The following is a 24,406-nucleotide window of genomic DNA, read 5'->3' on the forward strand; positions in this document are numbered from 1 at the left end:
TGTAAATATATAATATTTATATAGATATATATATGTATATATATATATATTATATATATATATATATATATATGTATATATACATACGTATATGTATATATATACATATATACATATATGTATATATATGTATATATATATACATATGTATATATATATACAAATATATATGTATATATATATATATATATATATATATATATATATATATATATATATATATATATATATATATATATATATATATATATATATATATATATATATATATATATATATATATATATACGACTGTATAAACAGTTTTACCACTCCTATTGACAAAATTGGTGCAGTTCAGCTAAACTAATTGGTTTTCTGACATGGACTTGTTTCTTCAGCATTGTCCACACGTTTAAGTCAGGACTTTGGGAAGGTCATTCTAAAACCTTAAAATATATATATAATATAAATATAGTGTATATATTTATTTATATATAAATATGTATTTAAATATATATAGATGTATAAACATATATATATATATATATATATATATATATATATATATATATATATATATATATATATATATATATATGTGTGTATATTTATATATCCATACATCCATTTTCTACCGCTTGTCCCTCTCGAGGTCACGGGGGGTGCTGGAGCTTATCCCAGCTGCACTCAGGCGGAAGGCGGAGTACACCCTGGACACGTCGCCACTTCATCGCAGGGCCAACACAGATAGACAGACAACATTCATCTATATATATATATATATATATATATATATATATATATATATATATATATATATATATATATATATATATATATATATATATATATATATATATATATATATATATACGAAGGTCCTGAGTAGTCGTGAGTTCAATCCCGGCCTCGGGATCTTTCTGTGTGGAGTTTGCATGTTCTCCCCGTGACTGCGTGGGTTCTCTCCGGATACTCCGGCTTCCTCCCACCTCTAAAGACATGCACCTGGGGATAGGTTGATTGGCAACACTAAATTGGCCCTACTGTGTGAATGTGAGTGTGAATGTTGTCTGTCTATCTGTGTTGGCCCTGCGATGAGGTGGCGACTTGTCCAGGGTGTACCCCGCCTTCCGCCCGATTGTAGCTGAGATAGGCTCCAGCGCCCCCCGCGACCCCGAAGGGGAGAAGCGGTAGAAAATGGATGGATATATATATATATATATATATATATATATATATATATATATATATATATATATATATATATATATATATATATATATATATATATATATAAAGATGAGGTAGATCACCTTGACTTGATCATTTGAAAAGTATCTGAAAAAGTGTGGGCACCCCTGCTTTAGGCTTAATGATAGCACTGTGTTTAATTATAATTTGTTGAAAGGACTAGTTGGTACAATCCCTGGGGACTCTGCATGGCAGGGGCGTCCTCCTCCCTGAGCCAGGCTTGCACTTGACCGCATACCTAAGTGAGTTTATATACATGAGTGCACGTGTGTTACTGTGTACATTGTTTAAGTGTTAATAGTACAATTGTGTTTTTTTAGGACATTTCATATTGTTTCTAATTTTTGTAGTACTATTTTTTTTAATTTAGTAGCAACTGTGCTTATAGTGAAAAAGCTAAGTGTACAGCCCTGTGATTGCCGTACAGGAACCGGTGAGGAGAACAGTGCCCACAGCAGGGGTAAAGTCACTGCCTGGCACGCCAACAAAGGAAGTAGAACTAAAAAATAAGAGCGCAACCAGGAAAATATATGAAACACAGCAAAACACAACATAAGTCATGACAAGCTTGAGCTACATGGTGTAAATAATATAATATTTATATAAATAATAATGTAAATAAACATATTATGATGAGTTTTGAATACCTACAATCTACAGTGCTCAAATATGTAGCTTTGCTGTGGACATAGGAAGCTCTCTAAAATGTTCATGAGGGCCATCTTCAATTTGCATTGTTTCCTGTTTTAAAAACCAACAAATATTTTAAACTAGATTGTACTAGCACAGTACTTCACCTCGCTGAACTGAATTAACAGCATGAATGTGACACTTAAAGAGTCCAGACGGCTGCAAGCACTGTAAAGCTTGGTTGTAAATGTTGTGAAGTGACAAGAGCCTTCCGGCCACAAGTTAAGTGGTTAATTACTGCCAGCTTGTTTCGTTTGGTGGAAAGAGATCATGGGGATAACACGTCTTTGGAGAGGTCCTTTGAGGTCCTCAAGCGATGTCAGTATGGATGAGATGGGAGGTGCTAGCTGGTATACATTACATGCTTTGAGGTCTAACAGTGTTTAGACAGATAGGATGTCACACTTTGGGGGAAAATGCTATGTTTGTGCTTTCTGAGGTAAAGTTAAATTGGAATGACTTTATTTCATAAAGTCTTTACAAAAATGTGTTTGTTTGTTTTGATTGATTGATTGAAACTTTTATTAGTCGATTGCACAGTTCAGTACATATTCCGTACAATTGACCACTAAATGGTACCACTCGAATAAGTTTTTCAACTTGTTGAAGTCGGGGTCCACGTATTCAATTCATGGTACTCGTCCATATTTTTATTAAATACTTGTGGCCTTTGAATATACTGTTAGCACAAGCTAATACGATTCAATACAAGAGCTGCTTATGTTTTTGTTGACAGATTTCAAGGTGTGCAGAACACGGGTCCTAGTTTTGTGTGAGAACAGTAATTGCGATCGCAAAAATTGTAAGCGGTGCTGAAAAAACCAATACAGCTTCAAATAGAGATTGTTATTTAATCCGATTCTAAACCGATTCCTTATTTTTTTAAGCTTTTAAAACATTTTTTATGAATGTATTATTTTTTTTCTTAAGAATCAATTTTCAAAAAGGTGTTTTTAGGCCATCTCTGCGTACTCGCTGCGAGTATCAATCAGGAGCCAAGAGGAGCTTTTGTAACCTGAGACCTGTTTTGGAAAGGTTTTACTATCATTTTTATACCCAATAATAATATAGTGCGAGAATCGATTTGAATCAAGAATCGTTTTGAGTGGAATTGTCACCCCAAGAATAAATAAAATCGAATCGTGAGTTGTTCAAGCTTCACATCCCTAAAATGTATATTTTAATCGAAATATAATTTTAACTTTGTACCTCATAAATTCTAAGTAAAATGCCAAAGTATGTTAAATAATTGTCAGTCAGAACTATGCATTATTATCTTTGTAAAAAACGAATATTGTATTTAATTTAATTGTGTGTCTATTGAGCTCTATATGTTCTCTGTGTTAACAGTGCAATGAATACAACTAGAAAAATAAAATGTCTGTAGAAATTGTGTATGTGAATGCCCCAAATGCTTTAACCGAACTGAAATGTAGAAAGAATGTCCCCACATCTGCGGTCCCCTCCAAGGTTTCTCATTGTGCCCATTGGGTTGAGTTTTTTTCTTGCCCTGATGTGGGATCTGGGGCCGTATTTATCAAGCGTCTTAGAGTGCCATTTTACACTTAAGTCCTGAGAATTTGCGAAATTTAGTCCTACTCTCAAACTTAAGAATAAAAGCTATTTATCAACTTTCTTAAGTCTAAGAATCACTATTAATAATGGGGCGTCATCTCATCAGCAACATCACGCAGCAGAGCTTTCACAGCAGAACTAAAGGTCATCACAATGCTTCGATATCTGAATTGGAAAAGAAAAAGGAAAGAAAAGGAAACATTTATTTTTGATTCATTGCCAATATTGTTTGTTTTGTATTATTTTGTAGTTTATTGTCAAAATATACACTCCCATTGTCCACTTAAATATTTCTAAGATATTTCTTTATTCTTAGACAAGGGATTCCCTTCCGTGATTGGTCATTTCTATGGACACAGAAATGACGTCACCTAAAATTCCGTTTACGGCACATAGTAATGTCGTAATTCAGCTCTGAGTGTGACACTTAAGATTCAGTCCTACACTTCGCTGAAAGTGTGAGTAAGACGCTTGATAACTAACTTTTATGTGCAGCTTTCAGCAAATAATTTCTTTACTCATAAGTTAACTTTTAGCAGACTTCTTAGGAGTAATTCTAAGAAGCTTGATAAATACGGCCCCTGATCTTTTCAAATGTGACTTCAGTCTGAGCGCAATGCGACCTGAATGCGACCGGTATGTGACTTTTTCGTCAGCTTCGGGCGAGCTACGTCACTGGCGTGCGCCGGGAAAGACGCAGATGTTAGCAGAAGTGAATATTTCCTCACAACATCCGGTTTCGGTGAGCAAAGTCTGTTTAAGACGACCACATTTTAGGTGCATCACTTGTCAATAGTGCGCAAATAATAGGCTATATTATTTCTATTGTTTCCAAAGAAATAGTGAATGTTAAAGGACCATAATTGACGCTGTGTCGTATTTGCTTACGTGTGAGTTGAAAAATAAAGCTCACGTAGATCTATGTGATGTTCGTGTCTCCTTTACTTAACAGCCATAAAAAGATTAGAACCCCCACAAATACAAACCCCGTTTCCATATGAGTTGGGAAATTGTGTTAGATGTAAATATAAACGGAATACAATGATTTGCAAATCATTTTCAACCCATATTCAGTTGAATATGCTACAAAGACAACATATTTGCAAATAATTATTAACTTTAGAATTTGATGCCAGCAACACGTGACAAAGAAGTTGGGAAAGATGGCAATAAATACTGATAAAGTTGAGGAATGCTCATCAAACACTTATTTGGAACATCCCACAGGTGTGCAGGCTAATTAGGAACAGGTGGGTGCCATGATTGGGTATAAAAACAGTCTTTCACAAAAAAGGATGGGGCGAGGTACACCCCTTTGTCCACAACTGCGTGAGCAAATAGTCAAACAGTTTAAGAACAACGTTTCTCAAAGTGCAATTGCAAGAAATTTAGGGATTTCAACATCTACGGTCCATAATTGTTGTGTACTAGGCAAAGGGAAGGAGGCAACACCAGGGCAGAACTGCGGTTTAGAAGGTTTATTGAAACCTTTGATGAATGTGTGGGGTGTGTATGCTACCACTAGTGAATGAATGCGGACGATGTGTGGAATTAACAATGTGGAATTTACCAGAGGATGTTGTCGGTGCGTGTTGGATGTATCTTTCGTCAAATCCAAGGGGGAAGGCGAAGAGGCAGTCAGCAGGAAGGCAAGCAGTCGGGGGCTGGAGAGAGGTCACGATGTCAGGGTCCAAGCAGTGGTCGAGGATCGGGGAAGGCAAGTAAAGATCCGGGAGGAGGTCGTGAGGCAAGACACGATCAAAGACACTGTGGAAAACACAAAAGACATCAAATCGGAATCGAGGGAGAGCACAAGAAGGCAAGCAAGGAACAAGGGAGGGGTGCCAGACGTGATGCTTACTTAGGGAAGATTGGCTACGTTCTGGCGAAGGTTTCCTGGCTTTGCTGGTCTTTTATGCTGCTCCCTCTCGTCAAGTGCAGGTGTGCTGAAGAGTGATTGTTTGCAGCCTTGTCGCTGTGTGGGCGTGCTGCTCCCAGCACGAGCAGGGGCGTGTCCGGGCAAGCAGCCAGAGGAGGAATCTTGACACTCAGTTGCAGGAGCAACACGGGTTCGAGTCCGCGTCGTGACAATAATATCATCAAAAGGTTCAGAGAATCTGGAGAAATCACTCCACGTAAGCGGCATGGCCGGAAACCAACATTGAATGACCGTGACCTTCGATCCCTCAGACGGCACTGTGTCAAAAACCGACATCAATCTCTAAAGGATATCACCACATGGGCTCAGGAACACTTCAGAAAACCACTGTCACTAAATACAGTTTGTCGCTACATCTGTAAGTGCAAGTTAAAGCTCTACTATGCAAAGCGAAAGCCATTTATCAACAACATCCAGAAACGCCGCCGGCTTCTCTGGGCCCGAGATCATCTAAGATGGATTGATGCAAAGTGGAAAAGTGTTCTGTGGTCTGACGAGTCCACATTTCAAATTGTTTTTGCAAATATTCGACATTGTGTCATCCAGACCAAAGGGGAAGCGAACCATCCAGACTGTTATCGACGCAAAGTTGAAAAGCCAGCATCTGTGATGGTATGGGGGTGCATTAGTGCCCAAGGCATGGGTAACTTACACATCTGTGAAGGCACCATTAATGCTGAAAGGTACATACAGGTTTTGGAACAATATATGCTGCCATCTAAGCGCCGTCTTTTTCATGGACGCCCCTGCTTATTTCAGCAAGACAATGCCAAGCCACATTCAGCACGTGTTATAACAGCGTGGCTTCGTAAAAAAAGAGTGCGGGTACTTTCCTGGCCCGCCTGCAGTTCAAACCTGTCTCCCATTGAAAATGTGTGGCGCATTATGAAGCCTAAAATACGACAGCGGAGACCCCGGACTGTTGAACGACTGAAGCTCTACATAAAACAAGAATGGGAAAGAATTCCACTTTCAAAGCTTCAACAATTAGTTTCCTCAGTTCCCAATCGTTTATTGAGTGTTGTTAAAAGAAAAGGTGGTGAACATGCCCTTTCCCAACTACTTTGGCACGTGTTACAGCCATGAAATTCTAAGTTAATTATTATTTGCAAAAAAAAAATTTAATATGGGTTGAAAATGATTTGCAAATCATTGTATTCCGTTTATATTTACATCTAACACAATTGCCCAACTCATATGGAAACAGGGTTTGAATATTACATTATTGTAGTAGTAGCGACTTCCTCCTGGTCAACTTCCTTTGTTTTACTTTACCGCACTGCGCATGCAAGTGACATTGAGGCCACATTGGGGCCACATTCGTGTTTACACTGGAGTCTGATAAAAATCACAATTTACTTGCAGTGTCAACATTGAGCCGGCAAAAATCTGATTAAAAAAACCACCTATTTGGGCCACTTTGCCTACAGCGTGTGTCGGCATCCCGCGGCTCTAGATGCGGTTCTTTAGCGCCGGCCTCGTTGCTCTATGGAGCTGTTTCAAAAATGTACGAAGATGCAAAAAGATGAGGGGAAAAAATATATATTTTTTAATATGGTTCCTGTAGAAGGACAAACATGACACAAACCTCACTAATAGTTAGAAATCACACTCTTTATATTAAACATGCTTCAGTTTGGAGACTATTTGGCGAGCGCTGTTTTGTCCTACTAATTTTGGCGGTCCTTGAACTCACTGTAGTTTGTTTACATTTACAACTTTCTCCGACTTTCTAAGACGTGTTTTATGCCACTCCATTTTTGTCTCATTTTGTCCACCAAACTTTTTAATGCTGTGCGTGAAGGCGCAAAGGTGAGCTTTGTTGATGTTATTGACTTGTGTGGAGTGCTAATCAGGCATATTTGGTCAGTGCATGACTGCAAGCTAATCAATGCTAACATGCTATTTAGGCTAGCTGTATGTACATATTGCATCATTATGCCTCGTTTGTAGGTATATTGGAGCTAATTTAGTTTCCTTTAAGTCTTCTTAATTTGATTTATATTTGCATGTCTCATGACACGTTATCTATATGTAATATTGACTGCATTTCTGATACTTGTTTGTGTACCGTTATAGACCATAACACACATTACCCAACTTGCAAAGATTGTAATATATCTACTAGAAGAAGACAGCCTGCCGTTTCCTTTAACTTGGACACACACATCTATACCTTTGGCATTTCTAAGCCAGTCATTTCCAGGAGTCATCATACCCTCTGAGAAGCCTCCATTTTACTAATTATTTTGAATGTTTTAAAAATGTGTAGAATAAATATTACATTTCAACATTTCTGTCAACAAAGATTTGCGTCAGCCTATGACACATTTTTTTTAATAGTAGGCTATTATAGCTAATATAGACACATACGTCATATGTTGTCTTCATTATAACACTTATACAAGGCTTTAATTTTTTTGTGGCTGCGGACAGATTTTATTTTTGTATTTTCGGTCCAATATGGCTCTTTCAACATTTTGGGTTGCCGACCCCTGGCCTACAGTGTGAACGTAGTCTGTGTGTCACTGCCCGGATCGCTGCACTAATGTGTCTTTGCATTCATTTAGCATTAAAAATAGGCACGATAGCTACTTTTTTTCTGTCTGTTACTCTTTGACATTAAAGGCCTACTGAAAGGATATTTTGTTATTCAAACGGGGATAGCGGGTCCATTCTATGTGTCATACTTGATCATTTCGCGATATTGCCATATTTTTTCTGAAAGGATTTAGTAGAGAACATCGACGATAAAGTTCGCAACTTTTGGTTGCTGATAAAAAAGCTTTGCCTGTACCGGAAGGAGCGTGACGTCACAGGTTGTGGAGCTCCTCACATCTGCACATTGTTTACAATCATGGCCACCAGCAGCGAGAGCGATTCGGACCGGGAAAGCGACGATTACCCCATTAATTTGAGCGAGGATGAAAGATTTGTGGATGAGGAAAGTGAGAGTGAAGGATTAGAGGGCAGTGGAAGCGATTCAGATAGGGAAGATGCTGTGAGAGGCGGGTGGTACCTGATATTCAGCTGGGAATGACTAAAACAGTAAATAAACACAAGACATATATATATACTCTATTAGCCACAACACAACCAGGCTTATATTTAATATGCCACAAATTAATCCGCATAACAAACACCTCCCCCCTCCCGTCCATATAACCCACCAATACAAATCAAACACCCGCACAACACACTCAATCCCGCAGCCCAAAGTACCGTTCACCTCCGCAAAGTTCATACAGCACATATATTTCCCCAAAGTTACGTACCACATAGCGGCACGCACGTACGGGCAAGCGATCAAATGTTTGGAAGCCGCAGCTGCATTCTCACGGTAGCGTGTATCCAACTCATAGTCCTCCTGGTAAGAGTCTCTGTTGTCCCAGTTCTTCACAAGCATGCGTATCCAACTCAAAGTCCTCCTGGTAAGAGTCTCTGTTGTCCCAGTTCTCCACAGGCCAATGGTAAAGCTTGACTGTCATATTTCGGGAATGTAAACAATGAAACACCGGCTACGTGTTTGTGTTGCTGCAGCCGGCCGCTAATACACCGCTTCCCACCTACAGCATTCCTCTTTGCTGTCTTCATTATTCATTAAACAAATTGCAAAAGATTCACCAACACAGATGTCCAGAATACTGTGGAATTTTGCGATAAAAACAGACGTCTTAATAGCTGGCCACAATGCTGTCCCAAAATGTCCGCTACAATCCGTGACGTCACGCGCAAACGTCATCATACCGAGACGTTTTCAGCAGGATATTTTGCGGGAAATTTAAAATTGCACTTTACTAATCTAACCCGGCCGTATTGGCATGTGTTGCAATGTTAAGATTTCATCATTGATATATAAACTATCAGACTGCGTGGTCGGTAGTAGTGGGTTTCAGTAGGCCTTTAAGGAACTGAGTGTGGTACCCTAACTCTAATCAGGTATGGACGTTTTATTCCTTTATTGTTCATAGGGGGGAAACATTGATCAGCTATCTGTTATTTTTCTAATTATTACATTAAAACTATAGGATTGTTCTGAACTCCTCTTTCAAACTCTGTATTGACTAATGCTGCTATTGCCATTGTGTGAAATTCGCGCTACTACCCACAGCTGACCTTGTGTAGCACTTCTTGAGAAAGCAAACTAGCTGAGACTAAATGAATAGCGCCTCTGCTGGTGGCAGCCAAATAGTGCGCTACACAAACAAATAAAAAAACAAGATTGTCTGCATTACTTAATGATCATCCTTTAAGCTGAGCATATTTGTGTATGTCTTTGTCAGGCCCACACAGCGCCATCTTAAAGTGCCCTCCCAATGAGTACCAGTGTGGGGGAACAGAGCTGTGCATCCACATGAGCAAACTGTGCAACGGGGCTCCGGACTGTACCGACGGCTGGGACGAGGGACCGCACTGCAGAGGTATGACTCCATGTCGCGATCATCCAAGTATTTCACCTTATTTCAGAGATAAATTGTTATTACTACCACCAATGTGTTCTGTGTGCTTATCTTAAAACTATTAATATGCTGGCGACGTAGCTGATATGGTAGAGCGGTCATCCAGAAACTTGAGTGTTCCTGGTTTGAATCCAGCTTCCGCCATCCTAGTCACTGCCGTCGTGTTCTTGCACAAGGCACTTCACCCACCTTGCCTCCACTTCCACTCACATTATGCAAGTGAATGAATGTTTGGTGGTGGTCGGACAGGCTGTTAATTTGGCAAATTGGCAGGCACGCTTCTGTCAGGGTAGTTGTGGCTACAAATGTAGCTTATAAGGCTGCTCAAAAACATTGGTTAAATTTCATTAAATTCAGTTTTTCATTTTTGTAGTATTATACTTGTATATCTTCTCAATTGCTCTATACATTTTTTTATCCTAAGTATTGTAAAGATGGGATTGGGTTGATGTTGGGGTTGCTCTATTTTCTTTTATGAGATTGATTAACATTAGGGATGTCCGATAATATAGGACTGCCGATATTATCGGCCGATAAATGCTTTAAATGTAATATCGGAAATTATCGGTATCAGTTTAAAAATTATCGGTATCTGTTTCAAAAAGTAAAATTTATGACTTTTAAAACGCCGTTGTGTACACGGACGTAGGGAGAAGTACATAGCGCCAATAAACCTTAAAGGCACTTCCTTTGCGTGCCGGCCCACTCACATAATACCTACGGCTTTTCACACACTAGTGTTGTGTCGTTCGCGAACGATTCGTTCGAAAAAACAAATCTTTTGAGTGAACGTACTGAACCGAATCACTTCATGAACTGATTCGTTCCTTTCTCAGTTCAGTTGAGCTCCGCCGCGACCATGCCGGTATGAGTGGAACTGTCGCATTCTGTGACTCACTGAACCCTCGACGTCGGCGAACGACGCAGCCAATGAGAGGGCGGGGGGAGGGACTGAGCGAACGATTCGTTCACCGCGGATTAACGACATGAATCACTCAGTGAACGTCAACGCTCTCGCTCTCTGCTCTGCTTGCCCCAATGCCGTGAGTGATTCTCCCCCCATCGCGGGGATATGTTTCATGCCATTGGCATCCGTTCTCCATTCATTCTCCAAGCTAACAACTAATGTTGACTCAAGCCACATGAAAACAAACACACGTCCCCATTATCTCAACACATAAAGTTAAAGAAAATCCGTGCAGGCTGAGCAGCAGCGACGCGAGGGGGAGGGGCGGAGGGTAACGTGTAGGGCAGGCTGTTTTGAGAAGATTTAAAATAAAAATAATAACTAATGTATGTACACATACATAGGCTATTATTTACACAGTTATTGTAACAAAAATAAATTTCTCCTTGGGGATCAATTCTGATTCATATTATTATTATTATTATTATCCATTCTACTGCAACTGTTGTTGTTGTTGTTGTTTAGTAGCTATCATCATCATTATAATAATGCTGATTTGCAATTAAACTGTACTGCTGCTGCAGAAGTGATTCGGTACACGTACTGAACTGCGGCCACAGTGTGGCGTTGTCAGTCACTGATTCTAGTGATTCGTACTGTCAAAAGAACTGCAGAAGAGATTCGGTACACGTACTGAACTGGCCACCGTGTGGCGTTGTCAGTCACTGATTATAGTGATTCGTACTGTCAAAAGAACTGCAGAAGAGATTCGGTGAACACATTTTTTGAACGAATCAATTTAAGGAACTGATTCTAGTGATTCAGTACAGTCAAAAGAACTGCCGATCCCATCACTATCACACACACAAGTGAATTCAAGGCATACTTGGTCAACAGTCATACAGGTCACACTGAGGGTGTCCGTATAAACAACTTTAACACTGTTATCAATATGCGCCACACTGTGAACCCACACCAAACAAGAATGAGAAACATATTTCGGGAGAGCGTCCGCACCATAACACAACATAAACACAACAGAACAAATACCCAGAACCCCTTGCAGCACTAACTCTTCCGGGACGCTACAATATACACCCCCGCTATCCCCCCACCCCCCACCTCAACCCCGCCACCCCCAACCCCGACCACCAAGCTGCTGTTTTGAGGCATGTTAAAAAAAATAATGCACTTTGTGACTTCAATAATAAATATGGCAGTGCCATGTTGGCATTTTTTTCCAACACTTGAGTTGATTTATTTTGGAAAACCTTGTTACATTGTTTAATGCATCCAGCGGGGCATCACAACAAAATTAGGCATAATAATGTGTTAATTCCACGACTGTATATATCGGTATCGGTTGATATCGGAATCGGTAATTAAGAGTTGGACAATATCGGAATATCGAATATCGGCGAAAAAAGCCATTATCGGACATCTCTAATTAACATAATGGGATTTTTGTGAATAAGATTTAAAAAATATAATTTTTTAAATATATTTTTTAAGCCAACACTGCATGTATAAGTCAAATATGAGATTTTGTAAACTATTACCTGCTCTGAAAAGGTTCTATTATAATTTATACACCAAATGATATACTACAAGAATCGTGTTGAATCGTTCTGAATCTAATCTTTAAAGTTAAAGTTAAAGGAAAGTACCACTGATAGTCACACACACACACTAGGTGTGGTGAAATTTGACCCATCCCCTTGTTGCACCACCTGGGAGGTGAGGGGAGCAATGAGCAGCAGCGGTGGCCGCGCTCGGGAATCATTTTGGTGATTGAACCCCAATTCCAACCCTTGATGCTGAGTGGGAGGTAATGGGTGCCGTTTTTATAGTCTTTGGTCTTTGGCCACTGAGCAGGTCAGGTTACCCTGAGAATCTGAATCGAATCAAATCGTGAGGTGCTCAAACATACTATCAAACTATACCCAGTAGTCACAATACATTGATACAGTGTTGATTATATGTACATGTTTTTTAAAAATGACCAAATTTCAATGGTCAAATCAACGTCTCAACCTGACATTGAATAAACGTTGTCAAAAAGCATGTTGTTTCAACTTTTAATTTGTGTTGTAGAATATTGGTTTGTAAATGACCAAAATTCAATGTTCAACTCAACTTCAGAACCCAACATTGATTAAACGTTGTCAAAAAGCATAATGTTTGCAACTTTAGGTTTGAGTTGCTCAACGTCAGGACCTAGATCAACAATTTCTCAACGTTGTTTCACTGTCTTGTGCCTGCTGGGTAACAACCACAAAGTGTGAATGCAGAGTGAATCAGTTCTCTCTGTGAAGTGCTTTGCTCATCTAGAAAAGCGCTCAATAAATCTAATCAATGATTATTAATATTATCATTTTTATTATCTACCTTCTGTGTTGTAAGAGTGAGTCTACAGGAGTTGTAGCAGAGTTGCATACTACATCAGGGTGATAATATCAGACTGCAATAGGTTCAGACATTCTGCATGTGTGGTAAAACTTTTGAATGCACTCCACATGAAGCCTATTCAAAGATGAATCACACATCCACACTGTGCAGCACACCGCCTGATTGAAGTGGCGAGTGTTTATTGGGAGAGCGACAGAAAGACACGCAAGGCCCGAGCGAATCGATGCACCGTGTCTATGCTATAAAATATCGACCTTGTCCGCAGCTACTGACAAACCTGAGATTGTGTGTGTGTGTGTGTGCCTGCATTGTTGTCTTCATCCGTTACTTGGCTTTGATGAGCCTCCTAAGCCACTGTCAATCAAAGAAGCAGCCAGGAGGGAGATTCTCATCATTATCTCAGCTCAGCGACTGTTTAGTATTGACTAATGCTGCAAATACGTTGATTGTTTCAGAGTGAGAAGATGATTTAAAAAGGAAAGGGATGCAATGTGACTAATATCCTTGTGACAACTCTATATGGAAGTGTAGAATTAGATATAAGTCCAGTGCAGGGGTGTCAAACTCATTTTAGATGGGGAGCCACATGGAGAAAAATCTACTCCCAAGTGGGCCGGACTAGTAAAATCACGGCACGATAACTTAAAAATAAAGACAACTTCAGTTTGTTTTCTTTGTTTAAAAATAGAACAAGCACATTCTGAAATTGTACAAATCATAATGTTGTTGGTTTTTTTTTTACATTTACATGTTGCGGTTAATAGTATTCTATCTTTATTTGTCGTTATTTATACTTTCTGAATAAATGATGTGATCATGTTCAGCAGTCAACTCATTGGTGTTCATTTTCAATCTATCAAGATCATCATCATCATCATCATCAGCAGCCGTTGTCAGTCCACTGCTGGACGAAAGCCTCAGCATGTTTCTGCCATAGTGAACGATCTCTCTTGGCGTACTCTTCATGCTGGTTATTAGCCTACACCTTCCACGCTGGCTTGGTGCGGGTTGGAAGGGGTATTTTATATCAGAGATCCTTCTCCTAGACTAATTGCCTTACTGGGCTGTTGAACTTAGTCTGTCCTGTTGGTTGTCCTGTTGGTTGTCCGTGCCCCAATTACCCAGGGACCCTATCAAGATAAAAAAATAATATCAAAATGAAATTACAGGATGTTATTTATGTAGTTTGCTCATTTTCCTTGACTGGTGCACTAGCATCATGTGGTTAATTTTGTTTTAAATATGTAGCATAATCTACAAAGATACAAATAATTGCTATTGCGACATCTAGTGGACACATTTAGAACAGCAGTTTCTTTAATTCAAAAATTTTAGCTAATTTTTGTACTTAGCAAACTCATCCCGCGGGCCGGATAAAACCTGTTCCGCGGGCTGTACGTTTGACACCCCTGGTCTAGTGATTAGGCATGTGTGGGCATAATAACCAATGGTTAATTAATTATCTACGTGCACCACTTGATTGCTACCTGGGCTCACTCGACACCTAAAGTCTGGCACATTTGACGAGTGTGAGAACACTGATCCGCACACAGGCCTTGCACGAATTCCACGCACACTCATGCTGAACGTGCAGGAATCATAGAATGACTACAATGCGATCGCTCGTCGTTAGTAATGCTAACCGACACAATTCATAATGGCAAAAAAAAGAATTATGTAATACTGAATTCTGTTTCAATTAAAAAAATAGAATGCATTAACATTTTGGGAATAAAAACATTAAACAACTATTGATAATAATAATAACATTATTATTATTATTATTATTATTATCATTGATGCTGTTGCTTTTGTTTTTTGTTTTTCCTATTTTTTAGTATTGTATTCTATGTCTTCTCAATTGCTTTGTGCTAATTGTTCTCCTAAGTATTGTAAAGCAGAGATTGGGTTGGGGTTGTTCTTATTTTCTTTTGTCAGACTGATTACAATTTTGTGATTTCTGTAAAAAAAAATGCAAAAAAAAATTAAGAAGTTTTTTAGGCCAACACTGCACCAATACGTTGTATGTCAGCAGCCAAGAGGAGCGTTTGTAACCTGTTTTGTTTATTATCATTTATATACCAAATAATATATTACCAGAATCGATTTTGAATCGTATCGTCACCCCAAGAATTGGAATTGAATTGTGAGGATTCCAAAGAATCCCACCTCTACTGTTAAATAAAAACATGGCTATGTTTATCATTATCAAACAAATGAACAATTATTACCACATATATACACATAAAAGTAATTGTTATCATTGAGTACCGGTATCAATTCCCACGTACCGGAAATTGGTGTGAAAGGTACCCATCCCGATTCAGTAGCACTTAGATTCTGACTGCTGGATCGAAAATTCAGCTGGTTAGTTTTCAAAAGAGTCTAAAACTATGTCTCTACTCCCAATGCAGGACAGCTTACATTTTTAGCTATTTAAGCCCGAACAAAAAACTTAGAATTAGATGGAGTTCATAAATTGAACTTGGTTTGAACTTCCAAACAGCCTCGATTATTTTGACAAGATAATACAGCACGAGACGCTTATTTAAAAGACAAGTAAAGGATGAAAATAAGCCTCTCATGCATTTTTATCCTCACCAAAATACTGTGGTATGCGTCAGTATCAGTTGTTTACATGTTTGCTCATCTCGCTTTTCCAAACACATCTGAGATTTCAGTGCTCAGACTTGTTTTGGAAAATGCCCGGCATTTGTGTAATTTTCACTGCGTCTGTCTCAGCAAGCTTTTGAGGACTCGCTCACTGCTTGTTGTTGTCTTTCATAGAGGCTGCGATGCATTTTAGCAAAGTTACTCATCGGGTCCTTTTCCATTTGGGTTACATTAGCTAAATGTCCCAGCAGATGGATAAAAGATGATAAACAAACACAACATGTGATTATACGAATATGCGGGAAGAGATCTGTTTTTGCTATTAAAGTTGTTCTTATCAAGGCTGGGCCTCGTCTTGCTTCAACAGTTGACAGGTTTATGTGAATTGTGTGCAAGTGTTTCTGGGCATGTGCTGTGTGTTTGTGTGTGTACGTGAGTGTGTGTGTGTGTGTGTGTGTGTGTGTGTGTGTGTGTGTGTGTGTGTGTGTGTGTGTGTGTGTGTGTGTGTGTGTGTGTGTGTGTGTGTGTGTGTGTGTGTGTGTGTGTGTGTGTGTGTGTGTGTGTGTGTGTATGTGTGCGTATTTGGGTGAGTGTGACTGACTGATGATGACTCACTGTCATTTTTAGTTGAGATTCTATCCTGAGATGGGCAGCGGACAGGAAGGTGTGATAGTAGCAAGTTTGTGTTGTATTTGCAGTTTTGAATAAATAAGTGCATGGCTTTCTCGTTATCACTGGTTTTAAGCATGCATTTGTGGTAGGTTTATTATACCAAAGAGACAATATTAGGGTTGTCACGATTCGTTTTAACAACGATTCGATTCGATTCAATATTTGTGGTTGCAGATACAATTCAAAGACGAGCTCAATTGTTTAGAACAGGGGTATCAAACTCATTTTATCCCAGGGGCCGCATGGAGGAAAATCTTTTCCCATGCGGGCCGGACTGGTAAAATCATGGCATAATAACTTAAAAGTAGAGAAAGCTTTAGATTTTTTCTCTTTTTAACTTACTTTGGCCAAAAATAGAACAAGTACATCCTGAAAATGTACATATTACAAAGAATCCCCTTGACAAAACACTTCAAGTCAGTTGAAAATTCTGAGCAAAAAATTGGTGCAGTTTCAAAAACACCACGAAGAACACAGTAATTTTAGACTTTGTCTTAGTGTTTTTACAAAGCCATTAAACTTTAAGCACTTCCTGTTTAGGATTCTCATGTTGGCAGTTCACCATTAAAGGCGTTTGGAAAAGCAATCGAGTGTTTCCTCAAACCGCCGCATTGCTGTAATCCGCAACTGCCACAACACATTCATTTATCATAATTTAAATATTATAATTATAATATAAACAAAACAGTTACCATAGCCGAAATCAAGGTAACATAACTACACACTTAACCAATGTGAACATCCTAGATTAAAGCATGAAATAAAATGGAAAAAACACAACAAATGTAGAAACACATATTTTTACAATGGAGTTCATGGTGCGCATCGTGCATTTAACCAATTCCAAGCGCTGTATGGAACTGTAACTACAAAGATGGTAGTCATGTTTATTTAAGTCTTTGCATCTTACTGTTTCGTTATTTTATCCGTTGAGTGGATAATTTACATTAAAAAAAGGTATTGTGCGTCTCTACAGAGTTAGTCTGCCGCCAGCCACAACAAAAGCAGCTGATTGCATGCACCTGCGCTGATTGGAGTTGCGGCAGCCAATCCAGAGGGCGCTTAGAGTCAGCTGACACGTCATCTTTACACACTGTCATGTGTGACGTGGGTTACACTCGAGTTGCTGTTGCAACATCCAGTCGACACATTTAGAACTGCAGTTTCTTTAATTAAAAAAATGCAGCATATTTTCATATTTAGCAAAATTATATTTAGCAAACTGATCTGTGGGCCGGATACAATCTGTTCATGGGCCTAAAACGGCCCATGGGCCGTACGTTTGACACCCCAGGTTTATAACGAAAGGGGCCGAAACGATTCAGTGAGTTGAAATCGATTCAGTAACATTTTATCAGAAAAAATCAAACCAGTATAACTGTGAAATAAATACTGGATACTGTCTGGACACTGCAGATGAAGTTTCCTATATTCCTGTTATTTCTTGTAAGGGAATTATGTATGAATAAACAATGGATACCAACAAGAAAATAAACAACAATAACCGCCAATGCATTCCCAACTTATTTGAATAAAGTGCAACCAACATTTTAAACATACAAGCAATTTTAAATAAAAGTACAGTAAACAACATTTTAACAATAGATGTACCTGCTAAATATAGTTCCCTGACCCGACCATACAATATCTGTTCTCCGTGTCGCCTATGAAGGACAGCGTCCCAGGTGTGCAGAAGCATTTATGTTTCCTCATTCCTGTTAATGGTGTTGGTCCCTCGCTTCCTAATTCCCATAGCCTCCTTGATCCATCTCTTGTATTTCTTTCTTTCTGTTGAAATGACTTCAACTTGTGTTCCGTAAGTCGGCGCGTCGTCGTAACTTGCTCCGCTGTCACTTCTGTTGTGTCGGTCGCATCTTTTGTGGCTTAAAATTGTGTTTTCTTGTGGCGTTTGCGTTTGTTATGATCTTTCTCGACGAGCGTAGCTATCCGCCATTGTTGTTTTAATGAAGGCACAGATGAGAAAATAGGCGTAATGTTTAACATCCCTATTTTCAAAAGTGTTAAATTGCATATAAAGTCTGCTGTTCTTAAATCCAATGTTTTCCTTTTCAAGTACTGATATAATCGATCGGTTATCTTTTGAAACAATCTTGGATCGATACCTATCTTCCAGAAGGCAAACTTGCCGATCACAAATCGATCAATCGTTGCATTTTTAGACAAAATGTAATTAAATTCAGTAAAAAAATGAATAAAGGTTATAGTTCATTGGTTTGATTGAGGAAAATAAGTATTTAATCCCCGACCAACACCCACCAATTTAGCATATGTCCATGAAGCATACAAATTAATCCTGTCAACTGTCACTGAAACAATATTTTACATTAACACTCCTCCACCACCAAGGGAAAAACCCAAGAGCTCTCATGGGACTTCAGGGACAAAATTGTAGACCTGCACAAGACTGTATTGGACTTAAAGACTGTAAACAAAAAAATAAATAATGATAAGAAAGAGACCACTAGTTATGCATTTCTTGAACGGAATAAATACAGTATAGCATTAAATTGCTTTTGCGCTTGAGCTCAATGCAGGATTTAACCTATTGAGAAAAGACAAACCCATAATTACAAGGAAGAATCTGGTTAATGATCTCAAGGGAGTTGGAAGCACAGTCACCAGGAAAAGCATTAGAAGTGGGAAACATGATCGATTCTTAGATGCACCACAATTGGAATGTGGACGGTTCTGGATCAATGGACAAATATCCAAATATACATTTTTAATGTTGTGACCATCTGTCACTTCACTTCTGGTGGTGGTTCCTGGTTTGGTGTTGTTTCCTGTGGGCGGTCTTAATTTTGTTCCATTTCCTGCATGTCTCCCTGAGCGCTCGTTTCCCTCACCTCTCCCAGTTTGGCAGCCCGGCACACCTGGTTGCAGTTGCCAATCAGGCTGCTATTTATGCCTGCCTCGCCTGTTCGTCAGTGCTCAGGGATTGACTATGTTAGGGACCTTACGCTGGATGCATGACTTCTCCTCCTTGTTTGAGAATAATAAAAACTTGTACCTGCACGTCGTTCTCCTGTTTCCTGCATCTTGGGGTCACAACCGCCGCAGCGATGCGGGTTCCCCACAAATGTATGGTAAATAAAGTAACAGAGAACATTTAGTGTGAAGACACACAGAGGGAGGGGGACAAGACAAGCTATTTTAGCCATGGAGCTAAGATAGCTTGAATGTGAGGTAGTGAAACAAAAGAATGAAGGCTCAGTATACTTCAACAGAAGTCAAACTGGAACGGTGTTACGGCAGAGAGTAACCAGCTAAGAAAAATAAATTAGCAAGTCGATAATTAAATCAGGAGTGATTATAATATCCCCACAGTGTCACAACACGTCTGTCGGTCATAGATACGAATGAGTGGATGCTACACACGTCTTTGAACAGCAAGTTGACGGTGACTGGGGCCAAAGTGTCGGAACATTCTGTGTTTTTTGAAGGTACAGAAATTAAAACACGATGCCTGCTCGCCAGGTAGGACCGTTAATTTATTTTATCACTTAGCAGGCTACTACATCTCTGACGTATCTAATCATCCATTTTGTACACGCTCACATCCAAACATGCAGCATATATGTCAGCAGCCAAGATAGGAACTTTATATACATACGGTATTATTATTAATGAAATATTATACAATACATGTTTGTATAATATTATACAATACATGTTTATATAATATATCCATCCATTTTCTACCGCTTGTCCCTCTCAGGGTCGTGGGAGTGGCTGGAGCCTATCCCAGCTGCATCAGGGCGGAGGGCGGGTACACTCTAGAGAAGTCGCCACGTAATCACAGCACAATATAGTAAAATGTACAATACAATAAATAAAGTTTAGTGATGGGACCAAATGTGGTGAGGCTTCGAGGCATGTGTCGAGTAATGGAGGGGGCGTTTCCGCGAAGCGCGTATCGAGGCTTGCATCATTTAGGGGAGGAGCCGAAAATGATGACGTGTGAAGCCTCGTTGCAAAGTTGTACCACGTGACCGCTTCGGGACGCGCTTCAGCCTCGCTGCTTGCTTATACCACGTGACTGTTTCGAGACGCGGTTCAGATTTACCTGGCGATTCGACAACTCATAAACCGCCCAAGCTCCATTGAAAATGTGGGCTTTCGAGACTTGTGGTCAGTTCGGAATATGGATGGAGGATAAAAATAGTTTTTAAAATGCCGCCAGAATTAAAGAAGGACGACAAACTGAATCCAAACGACAAACTTGATATCCATTTAATGAATATGTAATTACTAGGGATGTCCGATAATATCGGACTGCCGATATTATCGGCCGATAAATGCTTTAAAATGTAATATCAGAAATTATCGGTTTCAAAATTATCGGTATCGGTTTCAAAGAGTAAAATGTATGACTTTTTAAAACTCTGCTGTGTACACGGACGTAGGGAGAAGTACAGAGCGCCAATAAACCTTAAATGCACTTCCTTTGCGTGCCAGCCCAGTCACATAATATCTATGGCTTTTCACATACACAAGTGAATGCAAGGCATACTTGGTCAACAGACATACAGGTCACACTGAGGGTGGCCGTATAAACAACTTTAAAATTGTTACAAATATGCGCCACACTGTGAACCCACACCAAACAAGAATGACAAACACATTTCGGGAGAACATCCGCACCGTAACACAACATAAACACAACAGAACAAATACCCAGGACGCTACAATAACACCCCCCGGTACCTCCTACCTCCCGCCCCCCACGTCAACCCCGCCCACCTCAACCTCCTCATGCTCTCTCAGGGAGAGCATGTCCCATATTCCAAGCTGCTGTTTTGAGGCATGTTAAAAAATAATGCACTTTGTGACTTCAATAATAAATATGGCAGTACCATGTTGGCATTTTTTTCCATAACTTGAGTTGATTTATTTTGGAAAACCTTGTTACATTGTTTGATGCATCCAGCGGGGCATCACAACAAAATTAGGCATAATAATTCCACGACTGTATATATCGGTATCGGTTGATATCGGAATCAGTAATTAAGAGTTGGACAATATCGGAATATCGGATATCGGCAAAAAAGCCATTATCGGACATCTCTAGTAATTACTTGTATCATTGATGTCATCAGAACCTTGGTAGTACAATGGTTTGAGCATCCACTGTCTATTCCACAAAGGTGTTGGTTCGAATCTCAGCAATGTCAATTCTCAAATGTCTTGATTACTGTAAATATTACATTTATTAAAGTAGAGTATTTATTCTTTTTACTAGCTACCAGAAATCAATAGCTGGATGATGGAGAAGTTTTGTCAAAAAAGAAGAAAAAAAAGAATCGCCAAAAACCAAAAACAAAAATGAAACCACAATCGAGCTGTTTGGCATCAAGTCAACCAGACGTGTTTGGAGGCAGATATTTTGTGAATCTGAGACTAACAACCTAACACCCTGAGATGTTTGCAACCCTGTTTACCAACTACGAGAAATGTCTGACCCTCTGTCATGTTTTGCTGTGGGTTGAAGGTTGCAACTAACAACTATTTTGACAGTCGACAAGTCATCGATTATCTTAACGATTAGTCGACGAATCGGATTTTGAAGCATAAACCATTCAGTGGCTCTAATCTAGCCATCTGCTTTTAAATTCAGTTTAAGATATTTTGGCATGTACTTACTAATAAAGATGACTAATTAATTCAGAAATATTTATTTATACTGTATCTGTGCAGCGCATAAGACTGTTACAAAAACAAAAATAACTATTACATTTGTATCCATTAAAAAGGAAGGACAGGCCCAGTGGTGACAAAACAAAGAATCAGAGTGATCGATCAATACTGGAAGAAATATTTACAACAGGAAGTAAACTCTTTTGACATCAGATAAACCGGAAGTGATGCGCCCAACATCTATTTTTTTCGGTATTATAAAAGGAACCCACTAAAACCTTCATAAATTAGAATAAAAAAAATATGAACATATCTAAACTCTGAAATTAAAATAACATGGCTCTTAAGACTCATGCATTACATACTATACATTACCTTTTGCACTATATTAATTTATATTATTATGTGTTGTCAACTTTGTACTTTTTTATGTCATTGCCTGAAATAAATAAATAAATTTAAAAAAAATAAAATAAACCTGAAAAATATACATGTGTGTCTTGTTTTATTATTGTTTAAAAAAACTGGTTAGTGTCTGTATTTGTTGTGCATGTTCAACAATGCATTGATAATAATAATAACCGTGAAAATGTTGGTTACAATAACCGCGATATGAAATGTTCTCATGGTTACATCCTTAGTTACAGTAAAAAAAAAAAGATAAAAGTTCTGGACTTTGCACTAGACTTACAAAAGCAGAAAGGGATCAAAAACGTGAATCGTTGCAAGGATTGCCTCGTTTGAATTTAGAAAACCTATTCCCAGTGTGTGGTAAAGTTTGATGTTTTCTGGTGGATGATGGATCTGATGGATGATTTGCTGTGACCAAAACTAACATTTAAACTGGACAGAAAAGAAACAAGTATATACGATTAAAACATTTCTTGTTAGAGTTGGATATGTCAAAGAAAAATTAGCCTTTGTTGCTGACTCAATTTCTCCCTTGACTGCCTTTTGCTGTTATTTGTTTTTCATATATTTGTGCAACTTTGCCAACTATTGAGCTGTTTGTGTGGGCCACTTGTCAATGTGCAACTCATTGGTGCGGCTCTCTCTGCTTGAATACAGCTTGTGAAATCATAGCGAGCTTCTGACCTAACTCTGAATGCGTTATTCTTAAAGCCACAGTGTTATTTGTATGCACTTTTACTGTCACAGGTAGGGATTATTGTGACCACAGTTATCATTTTAATCATGGTTTCGTTAAATGTGCTCAAAAAGTACTTACGCACACTCTGAAATTGTTTAACCAAGTTTTATTTTTAAATAAATAATAAGACTAAGTATAGACAATATATTTTCTTCGGCAGAAAAAAAAACATTAATCACGGCTGCAGCTATCTGATTTTTTTTTGGTAATCGAGTCATGTATCGATTTAGTTTATGCGATTAATTAAGTAATCAAATAAAACACCAGAGGTGTGGACTCGAGTCACATGACTTGGACTCGAGTCAGACTCGAGTCATGAATTTGATGACTTTAGACTCGACTTGACAAAATGTAAAGAGACTTGCAACTCGACTTAGACTTTAACATCAATGACTTGTGACTTCACTTGGACTTGAGCCTTTTGACTTGACATGACTTGCTACTTTCCCCAAAACCTAAAGCTTAAAAAGTTATTTGGGAGCGCTCCGTAGCTTTCATTTTGTACGTGTCTGTCTATCAGCGTGTGTGCTGCGTGTCAGCGTGTGTGCTCTCAGTACAACAGCCAATCAAATTAGATCTACATTGTTTTCATCACACAGCATTGATCCAATCAAATTGCAGGACAACCAATGAACAAGAGTTGTCAAACAACGCGCCAGTGAGAAAGATTTATACCAAAGTTGGTTTCGTTCGGGTATAAAAACTACGACTTGGTCAACGAATTGCCGTATGCAAATCACGCAGTTCGAATATTACAGACGGAGACGCAACAACTTCCAACTTCGTTCGACATTTGAAGTTGCACAAAGAAGGGTAAGGTTTGAATGTAAGATAACGTTTATTGGCTAAGTAACATGACTTTTATTTGCTGTGTAGTTAAATCAGTGAGGCTGTAAACTCACTGCTAACGTCATAACCATAGACATCTTATAAGGGTACACAGCATCGAGCGCTACTGCCTACTGGCGCAGACGAGACGCGGGGCCGCCATCTTGGAGTGGTGATCCGCTCCACTCAGTGCAATTCATTTGGCAGGAGCAATGAACTGTCAACGCATTTAATTCATTTTACCTCACCGAATACCACTCATTTTCACGCGC

The 24,406-nt window shown here is 39.0% G+C and overlaps 1 protein-coding gene across 3 annotated transcripts in view; it reads left to right on the forward strand.

The window, feature by feature from the left end:
* Nucleotides 1-24,406, forward strand: part of LOC133650712 (low-density lipoprotein receptor-related protein 1-like) — a 294,864-nt gene that overhangs the window by 122,590 nt on the left and 147,868 nt on the right. For all 3 annotated transcript variants that reach the window (XM_062048313.1, XM_062048295.1, XM_062048304.1), the window contains exon 3: nt 9,721-9,858. In XM_062048313.1, the coding sequence (XP_061904297.1) occupies nt 9,792-9,858 (67 nt within the window). In that variant the 5' untranslated portion in view covers nt 9,721-9,791. The remainder of the gene's footprint in view (nt 1-9,720; nt 9,859-24,406) is intronic.

The sequence above is a fragment of the Entelurus aequoreus genome, linkage group LG01 (assembly GCF_033978785.1).
Source record: "Entelurus aequoreus isolate RoL-2023_Sb linkage group LG01, RoL_Eaeq_v1.1, whole genome shotgun sequence".
Taxonomy (NCBI): Eukaryota; Metazoa; Chordata; class Actinopteri; order Syngnathiformes; family Syngnathidae; genus Entelurus; species Entelurus aequoreus.